This window comes from Mirounga angustirostris, unplaced genomic scaffold (genome assembly GCF_029215605.1).
Source record: "Mirounga angustirostris isolate CCGP_5_RB_7025 unplaced genomic scaffold, mMirAng1.0.hap1 SCAF_14, whole genome shotgun sequence".
Lineage (NCBI taxonomy): Eukaryota > Metazoa > Chordata > Mammalia > Carnivora > Phocidae > Mirounga > Mirounga angustirostris.
The window spans coordinates 74,544,536-74,567,779 of record NW_026991722.1 but is presented as its reverse complement, the minus strand read 5'-3'; the positions used below and the strand labels follow the sequence as shown (position 1 = coordinate 74,567,779).

The 23,244-nt window shown below is 43.0% G+C and overlaps 2 protein-coding genes across 2 annotated transcripts in view; one reads left to right on the top strand and one right to left on the bottom strand.

Moving 5' to 3' along the window:
• Positions 1-3,253, top strand: part of P2RX7 (purinergic receptor P2X 7) — a 43,949-nt gene extending 40,696 nt beyond the window's left edge. The window contains exon 13 of the mRNA XM_045887695.3: positions 709-3,253. Within this exon, the coding sequence (XP_045743651.1) occupies positions 709-1,194 (486 nt within the window). The 3' untranslated portion in view covers positions 1,195-3,253. The remainder of the gene's footprint in view (positions 1-708) is intronic.
• IFT81 (intraflagellar transport 81) overlaps positions 1-23,244 on the bottom strand; it is a 182,113-nt gene that overhangs the window by 156,463 nt on the left and 2,406 nt on the right. The gene's annotated exons all lie outside the window — the stretch shown is intronic.

The window sequence follows — 23,244 nt, the reverse complement described above, 5'->3', positions numbered from 1 at the left end:
GAAGTATTTAATTTTAATGTACTCACTCAAACTTTGTCTGGTGAATGAAGGTATATGTTACAAAGAACAGATATAAATGATGTCAATTATGGCAACTCCTCTTGGAGGATAACAAATGAATTTACTGGAAGAGGGAGGCTGGTGGAAAAGGAGAGAGTAGAGCAAAATCAACAAAGATTTACTGTCTACTATGTGCTGGGTACTATCCTAGGCATTGGGGATACAGCAGTAACAAAGCAGACAGGGCCCCCCCGCACTTTCATGTGGAAGAAGAACCATCCAGAGGACATATTAATGAATAGGATCACTTCAGATAGTGATAGTACTCTGAAGAACACGGCATCTCATGATGCACTAAGAGAGTGACCTGGGTGGGGGTGGAACTACCTAGATGGGGTGGGGGGAAGGATCAGGGCAAGAAGGTCTCCATGAACAGGAGATACCTGCCTTGAGGCCTGGTTTATCTGAATTTCACTTCCTAAATCTATGAAGTGGAGAGAAGGACACATACCTCATGAGGTTCTTCAAAGGCTAAACGGGGCAAGTTTATAAAACACTGGGATAGTCTTGATATATACATTTAATAAATGATAGCTACTGGTATTAATGTGATAGTAAGTGTAATTTTATAAGTTAATGACAGAAATAAAGGACCTAGAACCCTAGGGGTTGTCACTGCTGATGGGTTTGGTAACTTGACTTTTTCAGAGACCCTCAATGGACTTGTCCAGGCTGCCCCCATCTCTCCGTGACCCATCCCCTATTCCTGGACAAGCAGAGGAGATCCAGCTGTTAAGTGACGAAGCGGCTCCCAGATCCAGCAACAGCCCAGACTGGTGCCAGTGTGGACACTGCCTCCCGTCCCAGCTCCCCGAGAGCCACAGATGCCTGGAAGAACTGTGCTGTCGGAAAAAGGCGGGTGCCTGCATCACCACCTCAGAGCCCTTCAGGAAGCTCGTCTTGTCCCGACAGCTCCTGCAGTTCCTCCTGCTCTACCAGGAGCCCTTGCTGGAGCTGGATGAAAACTCTAACAGCCGGCTGCGGCACTGTGCCTACAGGTGCTACGCCACCTGGCGCTTCGGCTCCCAGGACCTCGCCGACTTTGCCATCCTGCCCAGCTGCTGCCGCTGGAGGATCCGGAGAGAGTTTCCCAAGAGTGAAGGCCGGTACACCGGCTTCCAGAGTCCTTACTGATGGCACAGGGCTGAGCAGGCGTGTTAACGTTTCCTTTGTTTGCACCCTGAGCTTGACCTGCAAAGATCTGCGGCCAAATGTTCAACCAAAGGGAAATGTGTTTTCTGCTCCTGCAGCTCTAGATATGTCAGAGAGCAGACTGAACAAACAAACAAATAAACCAGAATCCCTCAGCATGGACTGAGAGTCGAGAGATTCAGATCTGTGTCTCAGTTCTGTCCCTAGGAAGTTGTGTGATCCTAGGCTTTTAACTCTGTGCCTCAGTTGCCTTCCTACCCCAACTGTGATCCCACAGAGATGTCGGGAGGACAAACTGAGTGAGCGTACACGAACTTCCTTGTTAATGCACAAAGAGCTACATGAATGCAAAGCAGCTCCTTATGAGGCCAGACTGGGATAAGGTACAACTATGAACAAACCCTTTGGGTGCTGGCTGGAGGCTGTGGAGGATTAATGGTGGCCACAAATTCCTGGGCACCTGACCCTCAGGACCTAAGGGTTATGTCTCCTCCTCTTGCATGTGGGCAGCTCTGATCGCTTTATCCAACAGTGGAAGTGACGCTGTGCCGGCTTCGGGGTCTTGGTCTTGAGGCTGGCAGCTTCCGCTTCCGGTCCTGCCCACGTCTGCTGTGAAGGAAGCTTGCCCCATACCAAAGTCTGACTCTCCTCAGACCACCCTACTGTGAGGAAGCTCCAGAAGCCACATGGAGAACAGAGATGCCTGACCAGTTCCCAGCTTCCAAGCCATCCAAACGTAGTCACTGGACATGGAAAAGAAGCCTTCAGATGATTCCACGCCCTGCTACCATCGGACTGCCACTGTGTGAGACGCCTCCCAGGTTACCCACAGAACAAAACTGTTGGTTTAAGCCACTAAGTTTCAGGTTGTTCGTTATGCAGCAACAGATGACCGGGACAGAGAGCAAGCGTGACTCACTGGAACACAGACTCAGCCATACCTTCTGCGGTTCTAGGGTTCTTAGGGAGCCTGGACCACCCCTGAAGCCCCACCAGGGCTTAGGTCTCTGTTCGGCAGTCCTGTCAGGGCTGCGGACCAAATGAGGTAACCCACCAGACCAGCCCTGGAATCCATCCAATCTAACTGCTGAACTACCCGATACATTTTAACACACAGCCTATTACTATGACTGGAAGTAGCTACTGCTGTTAAAATGGAAAAAGGCCACCTTTATGCCTTTAACATCCTGTACTTTGCAGCCAATTAGAATGGACGCAGTCTGGATGCTACTTAAAAAGCAACTCACACCCAAACTTTTACCACTTCTGTACATCGACCACTAAGAATATGAAAATGGATAGTCAGGTTTTAGGATCCTCCTTCAGGATTTCCTTTTCATGGTTTTGGTATTAGAATTGATTATTTCTAAACAACTCTTTTAAAGAATAAATAGAGACCACTATTCAACACAATAACTGATGAAGGATGTATGAGTTTCCTTAATACATATTCTAATGTGCCATTTTGATACTTTTTAAAAACCAGATGCTTTCTACTGTATTCATGTAAAGTAAATATGAGCAAAACACTTCTTTTTTTGACCCAGGATTTTATCTGGCTTTAAACTCAGGAATAAACTAGGCCAGACTGAACTTTCATTTTTTTTTTTTTACTATCTTTCAGAGATAGTAGATTATATATGACTTCTTATATGTATGATATATATATTTAAGAGTGCATTATATATGACTTCTTCAGAATTTAAATTTTTACTCTTAGAATTCTATGTACAAGCTACAGATTTCCATTCTGATAAACCTCTGAAACTTTATACCTTTATTTTATTTTATTTTGGGGTGCCTATCCCTAGTGTGTTTCTATCACCTCTAGAGGCCCCAAATGGAGTCAGAATTTGGAATGACAATTAGTCACTGGATCCACCTACTATCCTCCTTCACCTTCCCCACAGATGCTTTAGGTGAGAGGGTGATGTGTTATGTCAATGGTGTGTAAAATGTCTGACACTTCGTACAGTAACATGCATCGTATTTGTATCTTGTTTTTAGTCTACTGCATAAAATGTCCTCAGCTTGTGCAAGACTGTTGAATCTCAGATCTGTACCTCTGAAACAAATAATGCAATATATGTTAAGAAAAAAAAAAAGAAGAAGAAGAAGAAGAAGGTAGCAGGAGGGGAAGAATGAAGGGGGGGAAATCGGAGGGGTAGACGAACCATGAGAGACGATGGACTCTGAAAAACAAACTGAGGGTTCTAGAGGGGAGGGGGGTGGGAGGATGGGTTAGCCTGGTGGTGGGTATTGAGGAGGGCACATACTGCATGGAGCACTGGGTGTTATGCACAAACAATGAATCATGGAACACTACATCTAAAACCAATGATGTAATGTATGGGGATTAACATAAGAATAAAAAAAATAATAATAATGTCCTCAGCAAAGGCATCCCAAGGAGAATCACACTTTGTAGGACCTATTTTCTTATACTTAAATCCATTATTCTATATGGTAATTGCCCAGTATTCACTACTTCATGTCTTTCTAGTAACATTAGCTGGTTTCATGTAGAATTGGTAAAGAACTTGCATTTCTCTCTTCAGAGGGCACCAGTTTTTAAACACTTCCTAATTCTAGTTTGGCAATGTACATGTCTTAACTAGGTAATATGTTTTGATAAGAAAATATCAATGTTTTTATTATAAAAAATAATGTATAATTTGATTACTGAAGTGTTCCTTTTACTTCCTTTTCTCAGGAGATCCCCAAATCACAATTCATTCATTGACACTTTCATTCAACATATATTCATTGAGGAACTATGACATAATAAGACATATATTCGGTCTCTACTCCCAATTCCTGACACAGAGCTCCTAAATCCCTTAGAATTTGCTGGGTGATAAGAGTGTGTTGTGTTCTAACGAGGCAACTCTTGGTGGGCTCCTAACTTCAGGATGGGGGCTGGTTGCCAGAAAGACCAAGCCATGATCAGAAGCTTAGAACTTTGAGCCCCACTCTCTCATCCTCCAGAATGGAGAAGGGTTGGAAACTGAGTTAACAACTGATTGTGCCCAAGTGATGAAGTCCCCCTAAAAATGTCTCAATTATGAGATGTGGAGAGCTTCTGAATTGATGAACACATCTACATGCTAGGAGAGTGCTGTACCCCAACTCCACAGGGACAAGCATCTGTGCTCAGGACCCTTTTGGACCTTGCCCTATGTACCTCTTCATCTGGTTCTTCGTCTGTATCATTATATCCTTCATAATAAACCAGTAAATACAAACAAAGGTTTCCCTGAGTTGTATGAACCATTTGGGCAAATGACTGAGCCTGAGAAGGGGGCTATGGGAACCCCCATTTCTTAGCCAGTTGGTCTGAAGTACAGGCGACACCCTGGGACTTGCAACTGGCACCTGAAGTGGAGGACAATCTTGTGGGGTTGAGGCCTCAACCTATGGGGTCTAGGCTAACACCAGGAGTTAATGATGCAATTGAATTGTAGGACACTCAGTTGGTGTCTGGAGAGTTGGAAAACTGGTTGGTGTGGGAAAACTCCACAAACATTTGGTCCCAGAAGTATTACAGTAGAGAATAGGAACGCGAGTTTTCTCTTAGGCATTCACTAGAGACCAATGATAGATAAGGTTGCTGCTGTCATGGAGATGTGAGGAGATGGACATTAATCAAATAATTCAAATGTAAATTTGCATTTTGTGAAGAGGATCATGATGAAGAAGAAAAAGGATTCTCTGAGAACCTAAAATAGGGGAATTTGACCATTTTGGGGAGATCAGAGAGGTCCTCCTTGAGGATGCAGCCCTTTAGCTAAAACCTGAAGGTTAAGTCCTAGCTAACTAGGTGAATAGGGTAGGGAAGAGCATTCTAGGCAGAAAGATGAGCATGTGCGAAGGCCCCGGGGCAGAAAATGCATAGCAGGTTTACGGAACTTAAAGGAGACCTGGATGCCTACTGCATAGATAGTAAGGGGGAAGTAAAGCATGAGATAAGACTGGACAGGCAGGCAGGGGCTGGACTTTATGGAGCCTTGCGGGCCATGGCAAGGAGTTTGTCCTTATCCTAAGACCAATGGACAGCCATGGAAGTGTTTTAAGTAGCAGCCTGGTAAGATTATATTTGGTTTTTAAAAGATCGTTCTGATCACTGCATGGAGAATGAATGAGGAGTGGTGGTAAACAGTTTTAATTTTATTTCAGTCTTTCCCTACTCCATGAAACATTTGTCCCAAATATGCAGTGAAATGAACTGATTCTCTTTTCTCTCCTCCTCTTCATCTTGGGAAGTCACAGAAAGATCAGCCGCAGGAGAAAGGAAAAGCTTTAGGGTGCCTTGATTTTTAGAGTTATTTCCTGTCCCAAGTTGGTGGAGATGAGACCACTTAATGGTCTCACCAGGTCAGGGGTAGGAACGTGCCAAATCTAGAGACAAAGGGCAGTCAGCAAAGCTGCTGATGTATCTCACCCTATAGTGTACGGCCTAAAACTCAGGTCTAATATCACAGGCTGGTTGACATCTGTTGAAATCAGGAGGGTCTAGAACAGCTTAACTGCAAGTTTCTCTCCCCAACCTACTCCCATGGAAAAGGTCACCTGGACAAGTACCTTCTTTAGCGAATGGAGCAGAGGCACTTACTGCTGACCCCTGAGTAATGGGTTTAAGTTCTCTGCCACCCATGGAATTATCCAAAAGACAATGATGTCCTCCTGTGGGAACCACAGGGCGCCTCACCTTCTTGATACCGCAAAGCACGCCTGCCTCCCACCTGAGCCGAAATCCTACCACCTCTGGTTGTTCACTCTGCCCCGGAACTATGATTATGTGACTAATAAACTGCTGCCAATTTCACTTGTCTAGTGTTGGGTGTCATGCATTTGGCCATCTCCATGACTTTAGGGTGGAAATCCTTCCCTCACAATGGGGTGAAGAGGAGGTGATTAAAGCACTCCTAATTCCAGGCCAACCAGCCACCCTGAAAAATTAAGAGGTTTGGCTTGGCTTCTGCACAGTCATTGTCTACACAAAGCCCTGCCTCCTAGACAGAACCCATGAGAAACTGGGATCACCACCCCCTTTTATTCAAATTAGTCAATGGGTGCACTGGATGTGGTTTCACTTCCTGCTGCTTATATACTTCTTAACACATATTCTAATCCCATGCAGTCATCATTCTGGGAATCCCAAATGTCCCCTGACTCACTCCTTTGCTGTCTTTTGAAGAGATCTAGACATCACTATTTTCTTTGGCTTTTACTGTGATCTTTCAGTTTCCTCTTTTCTAGTCGGGTTATAAGGGGTTATAAATTATGTTTCCAAAATAAATGATGATCCATGGAGAGGATTTTGCATTCCTAACATCCTTAGTTCCTCTTAATTGTCAAGGTCGCATGAGACTGAATCTTCTGGAATCAGCGGAGGAGGTACCCAATACTGACTGGCCATTTTAACGAAATAATTGCCACACTTGAGGCTTGGATGAGTGCTTAATGTAAGCCTGTTGAGTATAGTAAGTTATGAGTTATATTTTATTTCCCCAAGCAAAAAATAAGCTCCTCAAAGGCAAAGGACTCATCTTGGTTTGGGGTCCATTACGTGCCTATTCCAGCATGGTGGTGCAGTGAGAAAGAGACTCTGGAAATTGACCACCTAGAGTCAAATCCTGAGTCACTAATTAGCTAAGTGGCCTCAGGCAGCTTATCTAATGCTTAGAATCCTCAGTTGCATCTGTGTGTCTAAGCGTTGTTTTAAGTCTTAATTGCTGTAAGTGTAAATGCATGTAGAGTACTTGGCTCACTGCCTGTTACAGAGTAAGCACTCAATAAATGTTAGCTAATTGGGGGTGCCTGGGTGGCACAGTTGGTTAAGTGTCCAACTCTTGATTTCAGCTCAGGTCATGATCTCAGGGGCATGAGATTGAGCCACAGGTCGGGCTCCAGGCTCAGCTCGGAGTCTGCTTAAGATTCTCTCTTGGGGCGCCTGGGTGGCTTAGTTGGTTAAGCGCCTGCCTTTGGCTCAGGCGTGGATCTCAGGGTCCTGGGATCGAGCCCCCCATCAGACTCCCTGTTTAGCAGGGAGTCTGCTTCTCTCTCTGCCCCTCCCCCCGCTTGTGTCTGTGCTCTCTCTCCCTCAAATAAATAAAATCTTTTTAAAATTAAAAAAAAGATTCTCTCCCTCTCCCTCTGTCCCACTTGTGCTCTAAAATAAATAAATCTTTTTAAAAATGTTAGCTATTGTTATTCTTTAAAGTTTTAACCATATGTCTAACTATGCTAGCTATTACTGTTATTTGGATGGTGCCTCAGTATCACTCCTAGACTCCAGGCCCATATATTTAACCACCTCTAAATAGTCCATTTAAATAGTTTAGAGGCAAATCAAATGAGCACAAAGGAGAAATCACTCCCTCTGCTCTACCTCACCCACAGGTGCTCCTCCAGAAATCCCAAGCTCAGTTAGTAGTATTCCCATCAGCTCAATCTCCCAAACCAGAAATCCAAGTGACAGTCTCCACGTCCCTGTCCCCCTTCTCTGCCCCCATTCCATCTAATTTCATTAATTCACTCAGCAAACATTTACTGAGCATCCTGGCACTGTGCAGGTCCTAGGGATAAATAAGTGAACAAGCCAGGCTCTCCAAGAGGTTAGGTGCAGTGGGGAAAATGGGCAAGCAATGTATAAAGAAATGAGATGAGAACAGCTTGGGGTAAAGGGTATAAGAAAAACAAGCAGCATGCCATGACAGAAACAATGGGGTTACTTCTGATAGGGGTCAGGGATGGCCTCTCCGACGAGGTGGCATTTAAGCTAGATCCGAACGTCAGGAAGGAGCTGGCTGTGATGAGCTGGGGGAACAGAGGGACAGGAAGTGCAAACACTGAAGTGGGAAAACAAGTGAGCGTGTTCCAAGAACTGGCAGACGGCCAGTGTGATGGGGACATTTACAACACGGCCCTTGTCTTCTAAGTCTATCCAAGGAAGGACAAAGCCTTGTTTTCTTACTGCTTCGTGAACTGTGTGGGCCCATCTCATAACCAAAAGTGCAAAGAAAGGCAAAATCCGTATAGGCAAGAGTAACCACAGGGGGTTTTGTGAAGCTCTCGAGACACGAGCGGGTCCCCCAGATGAAGAGGCCGGACACATCGTCTGGCAGGAGGAGAAGACGCCCTCTTGAAGGAACAGCAGCACAAGCCAGGCCCAGAAAGAAATGAGTACGGTATGTGCTCAAATTACTGGTAGACCTGGCTGACTCCCTAGAATGGGAAGAAAGTAGATGAAGATGAAAAGAGACTGATGTGCAGAAAATCCTGGGGGGAAAAAAAGGCGGAAGTGTTTGGACCAATTGCAAAGTCAAGATGGAGCCATTCTTGGGCTGACAGGGGACACAAGGAAAGTGGTGACTTAAGAACATCCTTCAGGCAGGGGCGCCTGGGTGGCTCAGTTGGTTAAGCGTCTGCCTTAGGCTCAGGTCATGATCTCAGAGTCCTGGGATCAAGTCCCACATTGGGCTCCTTGCTCAGCGGGGAGCCTGCTTCTCCGTCTGCCTGCAGCTCCCCCTGCTTGTGTGCATGCTCACTCTTTCTCTCTCTCTCTCTCTCAAAAATAAATAAAATCTTAAAAAATCTTAAATCTTAAAAAAAAAAGAACATCCTTCAGGAAGCCATGAGGATGTTGACAGGAGGGAAACCCGTCGGGATCATAAAGGACTGATTCAGTAAGCAACCTGGACTACTAATTTGGTGGTGGTGACAGGAAGAAAAGAAAGAATCCAAGAAAGAATTTTGTTAAATTCCTTTAGGTCCAACAAAAGAGGGTTGGTCCAATAAATTATGGCACACTCATATAACAGAGCTGCATGCAGTAACTTAAAATGATGCCAAAGAAGGATAGCAAATGATACTGAGAGATGTTCAAGACAGAACACATCTGCATAACATTTTTCCTTAAGGAGAATGTGAGACTTTAGTCTGGATGCTATGGAAATTTCAAATTTAAGTATTTGGAGAACCATCAAGCCCATGCATTACATCTTATATTCAAAATATATTTGTCACAATTAAAAATAAAGAAGGGAGGGGTGCCTGGGTAGCTTAGTTGGTTAAGTGTCTGCCTTCGGCCAGGCCATGTTCCTGGGGTCCTGGGATCAAGCCCTGCATCTGGCTCTCTGCTCAGCGGGGTGTCTGCTTCTCCCTCTGCCTTTGACCTTCCCCACTGCTTATGCTCTCTCTCAAATAAATAAATAAAATCTTTTTTTTTTAAGATTATTTATTTATTTATTTGACAGAGACACGGCGAGAGAGGGAACACAAGCAGGGGGAGTGGGAGAGGGAGAAGCAGGCTTCCCGCGGAGCAGGGAGCCCAATGTGGGGCTCGATCCCAGGACCCTGGGATCATGACCCGAGCCAAAGGCAGACACTTAACAACTGAGCCACCCAGGTGCCCCATGTAGATATTTCTTTATAGCATTAAAAATATATACTTTCTTTGCAGCATTTAGACATTCTTTTCATCTGAGTCTCAAATGAAGGCTGAGGCCAGATTGCTGTTCAGATTTCCTCATACCCTCCAAAAGCATAATAATGTGTCTTTTTTTTTTTAAGATTTTTTTTTTTTTTAATTTATTTGACAGAGAGAGAGAGGCAGCGAGAGAGGGAACACAAGCAAGGGGAGTGGGAGAGGGAGAAGCAGGCTTCCCGCCGAGCAGGAAGCCCGACTTGGGGCTCGATCCCAGGAAACTGGGATCATGATCCGAGCGGAAGGCAGACACTTAACGACTGAGCCACCCAGGCACCCCTAATATGTGTCTTGTAAGAAAATATTCCAGTGGAGATCCCCAGCAGGGCCAGCAAGCCAGAACTGTAACGGCAAGGATTTGCAAGGAAGAAGGGATAAGCCCGTGTTTGGTGGATATAAATCTTATCTTTGGCTTTCTTACCGTGGAACTCAGGCACTGACCTTGCCTGAGGCGTTGACTTTGCCATCCACCATCAGGGAAAAAAACATCTCTTTTTCTGATGGGAATAACTCTACCTTCAACTTAAGATAAAGCACTCCAGGACAAGGTTCACAATGGCACCCTCTGTTGAGTCAGGCTCCTAGGCCGGCAGGCATCAAACGTGCACTGTGGCCATTCGATGTGAGGACTGCCTGGCACAGCACCTAGATTAGGCTTTGCTTGCTCAGGGTACATCCACATTTGCTCCCGGGGTGCCAGGAGAGCAAAGTGGCTTGGCCTCAAGGACGGTGAGGTGGGAAACCCCGCATGCAGCCAGGCAGTGCCAGCGGGTAATTACCGAGTATCTCTGTGATGTGGAGGCTTTTGAATGTGCCACAGAGGCCTCATCAAAAAAGGGCCGGGATGGGTCGTTCTGGAAATGAAGGTGGCCCCCCGGAGAATAAAGGGCGGTGAAGCTGCTGCCTCACAGAAACACATCCAAATGTCAACCTGAAGCAGAGGGGTAAAATTAGAGTGAGCAGAATGTTTCAGGAGAGGAAGGAGTCCCTGTGGGGCACTTACTGGAAATAAATCCAATCAATAAAAATCTAGATGTACAAAATCAGCACACAGTATGGGTGAAAGTGATTTTTGTTTTACAGAGGTGTTCCTAACAAGATAAGATTCCTTTCAATAAAATTTCAATGAAATTATATAAAAACGGAGTCCTCCTTTTTAGGAGCTTATCTATCAAAGAGACAGGATGTCCAGAGCCCGGGCTGCAAACAACTAGCTGTGAGAACCGTCGAGACTTCATCTCAGTTTTCTTATTTACAAAAGGAAAGGACAGGGCTAAATATGATCACTAAGGTACTTTTAATATCAAAATGATTCCTCCATTGTATAAAATGAGATCAGGGACGCCTGGGCGGCTCACTGGGTAAGCGTCTGCCTTCGGCTCACGTCATGATCCTGGGGCCCTGAGACCGAGCCCCGCATTGGGCTCCTTGCTCAGCGGGGAGCCTGCTTCTCCCTCTGCCTGCAGCTCCCCCTGCTTATGCTCTCTCTCTCTCTGACAAATAAATAAATAAATAAAATCTTTAAAAAAATAAAATGAGATCAATTTGTACTTGACATTCAGCTTATATAAAGTGCTTAGCACAGCACCTGGTAAGTGGTCAATGAATGTACTGTGTTAGTTAAAATCAAAAGTCCATGGGGCACCTGGGTGGCTCAGTTGGTTAAGCATCCGATTCTTGGTTTCAGCTCAGGTCCTGATCACAGGGTCAAGAGATCAAGCCCCACACTGGGCTCCACGCTCAGTGGGGAGTCTGCCTGGGACTCTCTCTCCCTCTGCCCCTTCCCCTCACCGCCCCCCATGCGTGCTCTCTCACTCAAATAAATAAATCTTTTAAAAAATAAAAATAAAATAAAAAGTCCATACCATGGCCTCTGAGGCCCTGCTTGATCTGGCCCCTGACTTCCTTTCAGGATCTTAGCTCACTTTACTCTCTTCTTTGCCCACTACACTCCATTCATACTGCCCTCTTTCTGCTCCTGGGACATACCAAGTTTATTCATACCTCAGGGCCTTTACACTTGCTATCTCTTCTGCCTGGGATCCTTTCTTCCTACATTTTCAGAGAGTTGGCTCCTTCTTGGAATTCAGATCTCAGCTCAAATGTACTTCCTTAGAGAGGGCCTACCTTGAGCTAACAGACATAGAGAGAATTCAACACCCAGCCCTGAATGCACATTCTTTTAAGATGCACATGGAACATGTACAAAAGCAGACATGAATTGCTTCAATGATCAATATGATACAGACTAGGTCCTCCAACTGCATTTCTTTTTTTTTTTTTTTTTTTTTTTAAAGATTTTATTTATTTATTCGAGGCAGAGAGAATGAGAGACAGCATGAGAGGGAGGAGGGTCAGAGGGAGAAGCAGACTCCCCGCCGAGCAGGGAGCCTGATGCGGGACTCGATCCCGGGACTCCAGGATCATGACCTGAGCCGAAGGCAGTCGCCCAACCAACTGAGCCACCCAGGCGCCCTCTCCAACTGCATTTCAATGAAATGAAAAATGCAGTTTTTAAAGATGGATTTTAAAACTATTTGGAAACCAAATAACACATTGCTAAATGACTTTTGGAATGTGTAAAACTGAGTGATAATGAAAACAGCACATGTCAAAACCGGTGGGACACAGCAAAAAGCACTAATTTAAAGGGAAACATATAGCTTTATATACATTTGTCAGGAAACAAGGAAGGTTAAAAAAGGTAGGAGCCAAGCATTCAACCTGAAACACTGGAAAAGGAGCAGCAGAATCAACTAAAAGAAACAAGAAGGAAATAATAACTATCAGAGCAGAAATCAACGAAATAACAAATAACTGAGACAACTAAAAAAACTAAAAGCTGGTTCTGTGAAAAAAAGTAAAAAGACAAATCTTGTCAGAGATGTGTGTCTAAGAAAAAGAAAGCAAATAAACTACAGAACATAATGACAGTCACAACAGAAATTTTTTTAAATATAAAGAGAATTATAAACAACCACGGGCTAATAAATTTGTGTGGCTTTCTCTGACTGCCCCTACTTATTATTTTTATTGTCTGTTGCCTGTCTCCTGACACTGGAATGTAAGCTTCTTCTTTTTTTTTTTTTTTTTAAGATTTTATTTATTTATCTGAGACAGAGAGAATGAGAGAGACAGAGAGCACATGAGAGTGGGGAGGGTCAGAGGGAGAAGCAGGCTCCCTGCGGAGCAAGGAGCCCAATGCGGGACTTGATCCCGGGACTCCAGGATCATGACCTGAGCCAAAGGCAGTCGCTTAACCAACTGAGCCACCCAGGCGCCCTGGAATGTAAGCTTCTTGAGGCAGAGATTTTTGCCTATTTGGTTCCAGATAAACGCTACATGCTGAATAACTATTTGATGAATGCACAGATGAATGTCCCCAGTAAGCCAGCACAATCGAGGTCAGGTTAAGTTCTTCCCAACACAGATGTTTTGGTTTGTCTTCAGCAGATGTGCCCACGTACAAGGACAACTGCAAAGGCATCCTGGCAAAGGTCTCTGGAATCTGATGATGCCAGTGACACGGTGTTACCACACCTTGGTTATTTTGGGAGCCAATCAAAGAAACTATGAATTTCTGGCTCAGCAGGCCACAGCTGCGCACACATCCTGGGTATGAAGAATAACAGGAGGGAAGTCAGTTTGGTGGTCCCACAAGAAGTTAAACATAGAATAACCATATTACCCAGCAATTCTCCTCTTAGGTATATACTGCAAGAATTGAAAACAGAGACTCAGACTATCTGTGTTCATTGTAGCACTATTCACACTAGCCAACGGGTAAAAGCAACCCCAATGTCCATCAGCTGATGAGTGGATAAACAAATGTGATATATCCATACAACAGAATATTACTGGGCCATAAAAAAGAGTGAAATATTGATGCATACTATCATGTGGATGAACCTCAAAAACATAATGCTAAATGAAAGAAGCCAGACATAAAATGTCGTATGTTGTAGGATTCCATTTACATGAAATATGCAGACTAGATGAATCCACAGAGACAGGGAGCAGATTGGCAATTGCCAGGAGCTGGGAGGGAGGGGGAAATGGGGAACTGCTGCTTAATGGGTGTGGGGTTTCCTTTGGGGGGGATAACAAGCGATCTGGACCTAGATAAAGGTAGTGGATGCACATTATGTGTGTATTAAATGCCACTGAGTTGTTCACTTTAAAATAGTTAATTTTAGGGGTGCCTGGGTGGCAGTCAGTTAAGCATCCAACTTTTGGTTTCGGCTTAGGTTGTGAGATCAAGCCCCATGCTGGGCTCCGTGCTCAGCATGAAGTCGACTAAGACTCTCCCTCCCTCTCCCTCAGTCCCTCATGCTCATGATCTTTCTGCTGAAAATAAATAAATCTTAAAAAAAAAAGTTAATTTTATGTTACGTGAATACACATACATACCATACACAATACACACCAAATGAACATTTGGCCAAATGGCTGAGTGCTAAAATCAATAACCACAGCCCAATATCACTGCCATAGAAAAAATCTACTGCCACTGCCAAGAAAAAATCTGAAGCTTTTCCAGTGGTTTGTTATTTCAATTTTATTACTGTAGTTTACTAATCAGATTTTAAAGTTTGATTTTTATAATATATGAACATTGATTCCTTAGGATTGTCCCTGTAATTGCTGCACTGAACATCTGGATATTAATTAGATGTTCACTTTAAACGGTTCAAAGGTAGAGAGAGCTAAGATACTTTTGGCTGCTTTGCCAGACTGGGCACTGTTGATAGTGATGTTGCCATCAAATTATCAAATTTTCCTTTCTTCTAGATACTATATCAACATAGTAAAGACATGTCCTCCTCAAATTCTGTACTTGAAAACTGAGTTGATGATGATGATGATGATGTAATTTCACAGAAATGATCCCATAAACTAAAGCTCTGCATACTGCTTGAAGATACTTTCTGAATATTTTCAAGAGTAAGTTACAGATTTTCTTCACTCATATTTTAAATTTCTAAAATCTTTAGGCCTTTATTCTTCTAAAAAAAATTATACTTATTTTAGAGAGAGAAAGAGAGGTGGTAGAGGGGCAGAGGAAGAGGGAGAAAATCTCAAGCAGGCTCCCCACTGAGCATGGATCCTGACGAGGGCCTTGATTCCACGACCCTCAGATCACGACTTGAGCTGAAATCAAGCTCAACCTACTGAACCATCCAGGAGCTCCTAGGCCTTTTATTCTTATTCAAATTATTACCTAGTCACCAAAAATCTCTCCTAATAGTCTGTCCATCAATTTTTTTATTAAACTTTTTGAGAGTTCTTAGTTATTATTTTGGAAAATAAAATCGTTTCAATCATTTCACTTTAGTTATAAATCTAAATGTGTACTTATTTTATTTTTTTAAGATTTTATTTATTTATTTGAGAGAGAGAGAATGAGAGAGAGAGAGAGAGCACATGAGAGGGGGGAGGGTCAGAGGGAGAAGCAGACTCCCTGCTGAGCAGGGAGCCCGATGCGGGACTCAATCCCAGGACTCCTGGATCATGACCTGAGCCAAAGGCAGTCACTTAACCGACTGAGCCACCCAGGCACCCCTAAATGTGTATTTAAACTACTGATAAAATTTCAACATATAAAGAACCTAAGGAGACTTTTTTTCATTCCAGTTACAACTAGAACGCTCACCTACATTCAAAAGTGAGTATTAACGTATTGACAACATTGCAATAACAAGCCTCATTCACACCGCCGACATCTATGCTGTGACTGGAGACCATGGTTACTTATGTAATCCCACATTCATGATAGCATACAAGTTCAGAGAGGCCAGAAACGATGTTGAAGTAGTCATATGACTACTTGGGTTTCCAGAGGCTGAGACCAAAACCAAAGCCAAATGGCAGATTTGGGCCAAAGAGAAGGCTGAGGCCACTGGGTCCCACCCCTAATAAAGAGGCTAATTGCAAGGAGCAGGAGATGAGCCTTCTGGATAATTCTCCAGGCAGGAAAGGCAACATTTACCATCAACTGACCCAAAGAAGATGTCTGCAGTTTATCACCCCACTTCCCATTTAATGTTCTAACAGAAAAATGATAAAACTAGAAAAGGGGAAGCAACTGAAAAGATGCCATCCTCCACAAACACTTCCTCTTGGTTGAGCTAACCCATAGGGCATACCACACACCTCATGTATCTCTACACGGCTCACATCACATATACCTAACACTTGAGAGTTGTCAAACTACTCAGATGTACAGTTGTCAGGGACCACACTTAAGGATAGAAAAGACCTGGGAAAATCCCAAGAGAAGGCTTTGCGGTTTGCTTACATGAATTTAGAGATTATTGTTATCTGCATCCAGACAACAGAAATTCAGAATGTTATTATCAGGTCGATGTTTTTGGAGTCTGACGAGTCCTTTCCTCTGCGCTTTCGTTCTCCCTTAACCACCAATTATTACCAAATCTCTTATGACAGACGGGGGCATAATAACGAGAAAAAGGCAACATTTTCAGAGTATTTTATCAAACACTAATGAGACTGAGCTTTTACTCAACTGTAAAATAGGGTTCTAAGTATCACTCACTCACATGTAGGTGGTTTTTGGAATAGAAAGTGCTATTTCTTTTGCCAAAGAAACCTGGATTCCATTGTGTTGGATTTAGATCTGCTAGAGACTGTTCACTGGCTAAAAAAATACAATAATCATTGTATTATTGGGAAAGATTAACACATAGTCTGTATATTTCAGAAAACTGTCCTCACTAGAGCACAAAGTTGGGTTTTCATTATGAGACAAGTCACATAAAAAGTACACCCTTGATGCTTTTTGTTGTTGCTATTGTTCTTTTTCATTTTTATTCAGACTTCCAGGTAAACTTGAAGTTGTTTGATGTAAAATCAGGAAAAGTCAGGCTTAGAGGCTACATTTCTTAGAAAGCGTCCCTGCTTCTTGCAGTAGCCCCTTCTGTTTTTTAACAGATCTAATTCAAGTTTAGCCAGTACAAGTCTCTTAAGAGTGAAGCTTGGGGTGGACTGGCGGGGGGAGGGGGACGGCGTGTGGTAAGCCGTGTCAGTGGCCCGTGGGGGCCTGGCTCAGAATCCATGCTATCGTGAGCCTTCCTGAAGCTAGCTGACTTAGTCCTCTGAGGGTCACCAACTCATCCTGTTTGCCAGGGGACTTCCCCAGTTTTAGCACTGAAAATCCCATCCCAGGCAAACCGAGATGGTTATCACCTAAGGATTTACCTCCCTTGCTTTAAGTTGTACCATACACATCCTGAGTGGGATTCAAATCATTGTAAACTTTTCAAGTTAAACATACGTGCTTTGCAGCCTTTGTCTCTTTACATCACCTACCACAGTATCTTTTCCTACCACTGAATAGGATTCCCACCTAGTTACCACAAAACCCTTAAATGAGGCAAACGTTTCTACTCTTAAAAATCTTTATTTTTCCACTTATTTTTTTTTTTTTTTTTTTTTTTTTTTTTTTTTTTTTTAAAGATTTTTTTATTTATTTATTTGAGAGAGAGAATGAGAGACAGAGAGCATGAGAGGGAGAAGCAGACTCCCTGCCGAGCAGAGAGCCCGATGCGGGACTCGATCCCGGGACTCCAGGATCATGACCTGAGCCGAAGGCAGTGGCTTAACCAACTGAGCCACCCAGGCGCCCCTTTCCACTTATTTTTTAAGAGAAAAAAATTCAAATTCACACAAATGGTCTTGAATTTTTTTTAAAGCTCTCATTTTGTTTGGGTGAGAATTTTTTTTTTCCTGTGCTTATAAAACTTGTTTTGTTGGGGGATAATCATTTATCTAATTGAGTTAGCTTTGCACTTCTCCCTCAAGCCCTGGTCCCTTGCCACGTATTTGAGTGTACACAGAAAAACATACACCAAAATCCTCCCAGAAGGAAACAAACCAAACTGTCCCGAGATTACCGACTAAAGTCATTGATAGTAAATAAAATTCTTTCTAGCTTAATCTGAATTAAGAATCTTATGTTCATAATATTTCTATGGAGTTAGTAACTGTATTAGTTTCCTATTGATGCTGTAACAAACTGCCACAAATTTGGTGGCTTAAAATAACACAGATATATTATTGTATAGTTCTGGAGGTCTGAAATCCAAAATGGGTCTTGTAGGCTAAAATCGAGGCCTTGGCAGGGCTGCATTCCTTCTGGAGGCTCTAGAGGGAATTCTGGAATTCCGGGAGGAAAACCCACCTGTTGCCTTTTCCAGCCTCATTCCTTGGCTCATAGCCTCTAGCTAGCAATCTCATCACTCTGACCTGTGCGGCTGTTGTCACAGGCCTTTTCTGACTGATGCTTCAGCCCCTCCTGTCCATTTTTTAAAGGACCCTTGTGAATACGCTCACCTGGATAATCCAGGACAATCTCCCCATCTCAAAACCCTTAATCACATTGGCAAAGTCCCTTTTGCCACAGAAGGTAACAAAGTCCCAGGTTTCTGGGATTAGGATGGGTATCTGGAATGGGGGGCATTATTCTGCCTCCCACAGTCATTAAGACACAATCTTAGAAAGTTACCAGATTTGACACTAATGGGACCATATCTCTGGGTCTTATTTTCCTGAGTCTGTTGTATAATCCTTCCAAATATTTAGAATCTAATAGTTTGTAAGTAAATTTGAAAAGATAATTGGTTACATTGTATGCTAATGTCAGGGAACAGGCAAAACATATGGCGTTCCACTAACTATCATCTCTACAAGCAAGATTTCTCCCATTTCAAGTTGACCCTCATAATCCTCATTATCCCTTACTCTTGGTACACAGCAGGTAATAGAACCATAAAAACAATCCCACATAACATTAGACAATGATTTAGAGCAAACAAAATGACTTCACAGCATTTGAAGGCTATGTAATGAAATAGTTAAGAGCAAAGATTCTGGAATCAGACAAACGTGGATTCAAATCCTGACTCTACTGCTTGTATAGGCTCTCAAAGTCTGTTGTACTCCTCAGTGCCTACCTCATGCTTTGTGGGAGACTGAATGAAATGAAGCCTAGAAAGCATTTAACAGTGTCTTGGCTATTGTCATAAAGACAATAGCATACTTGACACAATAACACTGATCCCCATTTGACATATAAAGAAACACACTGCCAAGAAGTTACCAGCTCTAAGGATGCACAACAAGTAAATAATCATATCCCAGTGTCTGGCACACAGGATCCATTCCTGAATACCTTGTTTTCAGCGACAGCAGACCCAGTCCCTACAGGTCGATCGATCTCACAACTGCCCCATCACCTCTTGAGTTCACAGCTCTTTCCCTTATCCATCCCCTACTCTCTGCTGTCTTCCAAAGGGTGTGGTCTCCGAGGTCTTTTTTACATCTGAAATATCAAATGTGCTGGGATTTCAAAACACAGTTATAGAAATAGATCCAGTTCACCTGCAAGAATATCATATTTCCCATTTTCTCCATTTCAATACTGTAATCCCCCCCCACACACTGAACGGGAGAAGACTTTTGCAGAGCATACATCTGATAAGGAATTATATCTGAATACATAAAGAACTCTTAAATTCTAAAGAGGCAAATCACTCAATTGAAAAATGGGCAAAGGATCTGAAGAGGCATTTCTCCAAAGATGCACAGATTGGCCAATAAGCACATGAAAAACTCAGTATCATTAATTATGAAAATGCAAACTAAATATATATACAGACATCTACATGTATATACATATTTGAGTGTGGAGAGATTACAGTGCATATTAATTTCTTTCAGGGCTCCTAATGAGATTTTAGAAAACATTTCCTGCTAAAGGGACACTGGGTCGGATAGGGTTGAAATCCACTGATCTAGCATGGAGGATTATCTGTGATCAGTACATGGTCTATTAGAGAAGAGTGAGGATTTTTTTTTCTTCTATATTTCATAACAGCTTCAGTCAAGGATTCCCCAGGGAAAGAAACAGCAAAATTATAAAATAATTTATTCCTCACTTTTGCTACCAACTTATTTATTTAGGGGATATGCTGTTTCTTTTTTTTTTTTTTTAAAGATTTTATTTATTTATTTGACAGAGAGACACAGCGAGAGAGGGAACACAAGCAGGGGGAGTGGGAGTGGGAGAAGCAGGCTTCCCGCGGAGCAGGGAGCCCAATGCGGGGCTCGATCCCAGGAGCCTGGGATCATGACCTGAGCCAAGGGCAGACACTTAACGACTGAGCCACCCAGGCGCCCTGGGATATGCTGTTTCTGGAGGTATATATAATTATACATTTGGACTAGATGTACCTGTCATTATGTTATACAATGATGTATTTCACAATGTCTATGTGCCAAGTAAGTGAATCTTACATCTTTAAATGTCTGAACATTTCATTTAAACTTTTTTTTTCCATTAAAGATACTCCTGAATAAAGAACACAGCTTCATCTGATGAGCCTTTCGTGGCTCATGACCACTGTAACATCATTCTTACCGTGCTATAACCAAATGGTGCCCTCAGGTGCACTGAGGTCAGCCACCACAAGCCTCTCAAATAAATGGTCCCAGACTGATGAGCTTTTTGGAGTTCCTGGCTCTGCTTTTCACAGGGACTTGTTTTTATGGGCTATTAATTTATTACTGCTCTTCGTGTTGGTGGCTTCGGGCAGGGCCTCCCACCTTTAATTCACTGCATTCACACAAATATTTAATGCCCACATTACCAGTGACAGTACATTTTTCACCTCTGGGAACCTAGTACCATAGCCAAAGTCTTTTCAATTCTAAGTTTCAAAGCCTACTAGCTTAAGGGAGAAAAATGAACATTTATTATCAGGGTATGGGGGCAAAAGCGAAACAAGGGGGCAGAAACAGGAAACAGAAACTCGGCAGAAACCGAAGAGGCCATTTTCTTAGTCACTCTCACCTCTGTGTCCCTTTGCCCATCTTTTCATTCTTTTGTTTCTGCAGACTCCCCTGCTGAGCTTCTCCCTGGACATGACTCTGCCACAACCGGAAGGTTATATCAACTCAGTTCTAGTCATTTGCAGAGTGCCACAGTACCAGAGGAGAGAATCCGCCTGGCCCTTTTGGGTTAGGTTCCCTATGTGGTTCATTTGATAAAGTCACATAGTATAAAAATGGCTGCTGGGGCCACATCTGTGAGGGAGGGGCAGTTTTCGGAGGAAGAGTGTTGTGGTCAACTGGCTTAGTGTGCAACGGAGGAACCAGATGATCCAGCGTTAGAACTTAATCTAAATTAAAAATAAGCTCTGTGCAGGTACCTGGGTGGTACAGTTGGTGAGCATCCTACTCTTGGTTTCAGCTCTGGATGTGATCTCAGGGTCATGAGATCAAGCCCTGCGTCAGCTCCTCGCTCAGTGCGGAGTTTGCTTGAGATTCTCTCTCCCTCTCCCTCTGCCCCTCCCACTCGTGTCCTCTAGCTCTCTCTAAAATTAAAAAAAAACAAAAAAAACAAAGCTCAGCTCTGTGTAAGGGTCTGAGGTGCTCCCCTCTGAAGAAAGAACCTGAGGTTTGGCCCCATTATTGTGTACACACATTGTTTTTTCCTGAGGCCTTGACTATCTACTCCCTGTTTTTCTTTTTTTTTTCTTTTTTAAGATTTTATTTATTTGACAGAGAGAGAGATAGTGAGAGCAGGAACACAAGCAGGGGGAGCGGGAGAGGGAGAAGCAGGCTTCCCGCCGAGCAGGGAGCCCAATTCGGGGCTCCATCCCAGGACCCTGGGATCATGATCTGAGCCGAAGGCAGACGCTTAAAGACTGAGCCACCCAGGCGCCCCTTTTTATTTTTTTAATTTGATACGATTCATACACCATAAAAGCCACCCTTTTGAAATGTACAGTGCAGTGACTTTTAGGATATTCACAAGGATTCTGCAACTATCACCATTATGTAATTTCCAGAACATTTCCTCACGCCCAACAGAACCCTCATACTCATTAGTAATCAATCCCCATTGTACTTTGCCCCAGCCCTAGGCAACCACTAACTGACTTTCTGTCTCTATGGATTTTCCTATTCTGGACATTTCATATAAACAGAATCATAGAATATGTGGCCTTTTGTACCTGGCTTCTTTCACTTAGCATCATGTCCTCAAGATTCGTGCACATTGCAGCATCTATTTATGGCTGAGTAATATTGCATTGTCTGGACATACCACATTTGTTTTTCCATTCATCAGCTGATAGACATTTAGGGGATCTCCACGTGTTGACTGTTATGAATGATGTTGTGAACACTCATGCACAAGTTTTTGCAAGAACATATCTTATCAATTCTCTTGGGCATATAGTACACCCAGGAATGGAACTGCTAGATCACATGGTGATTGTGTAACATTTTGAGGAACTGCCAAACTGTTTTCCAAAGGGGCTGCACCATTTATTTTTCCCAGCAGCAGTGTATGAGTCTTCCAATTTCTCCACAGCCTTGCCATCTTTCTGACTGTCCCTTGTTTTAATTATAGCCATGCTAGCAGATGAAGTGGTATCTCATTGTGATCTTGATGCACATGTCCCTAGTGAGTGATATTGAACATCTTTTTATGTTCTTATTGGCCATTTGTGTATCTTCTTCGTAGAAATGCTATTCAAATCTTTTGCCCATTTTAAATTGGGTTGTCATTTTACTGATTAGTTAGAAGAGTTAAAGAAGGGGCGCCTGGGTGGCTCAGTTGGTTAAGCGACTGCCTTCGGCTCAGGTCATGATCCTGGAGTCCCAGGATCGAGTCCCACATAGGGCTCCCTGCTCAGTAAGGAGTCTGCTTCTCCCTCTGACCCTCCTTTCTCTCATGCTCTCTGTCTCTCATTCTCTCTCTCAAATAAATAAAATCTTAAAAAAAAAAAAAAAAAAAAGAAGAGTTAAAGAACTCTTTGTGCACCTGGCTGGCTCAGTTGGTAGAGCATGCGACTCTCAATCTCAGGGTCATGAGTTCAAGCCCCACATTGGGTGTGGAGCCTACTTAAAAAAAAAAAAAAAAGAAGAAGAAGAAGAGTTAAAGACTCTTACTTAGGATATTTAAGATACTAGACCCTTATCAGATACATGTTTTGTATTTTTCACATACTGTGGGTTGCCTTTTCATTTTCTTGATGGTGTCCTCTGAAGCACAGAAGTTTTAAATTTTTTCTATTTTTCGTTTTGTCACCCACCTGTGCTTTTGGTGTCATGTCTAAAAAAACCACTGACTAATCCAAAGTCACAAAGATTTACACTTATGTTTTCATCTGAGTCTTGCAGTCTTGCTCTTACACTTCAGTGTTTGATCCATTTTGAATTAATTTTTACATATGGTAAGAGAGACAGGGGTCCAACTTCATCATATGCATGTGGCTATCCAGTTGTTCCAACACCATTAATTGAAAAGACTATTCTTTCCTCATTGAATTGTCTTGGCACCTTTACTGAAAATCTCATTTTTTTTTTAAGATTTTATTTATTTATTTATTTGAGAGAGAGAAAGAGAGAGAGAGAGCACAAGAGTGGGGAGGGTCAGAGGGAGAAGCAGACTCCTTGCTGAGCAGGGAGCCCGATGCGGGACTCGATCCCGGGACTCCAGGATCATGACCTGAGCC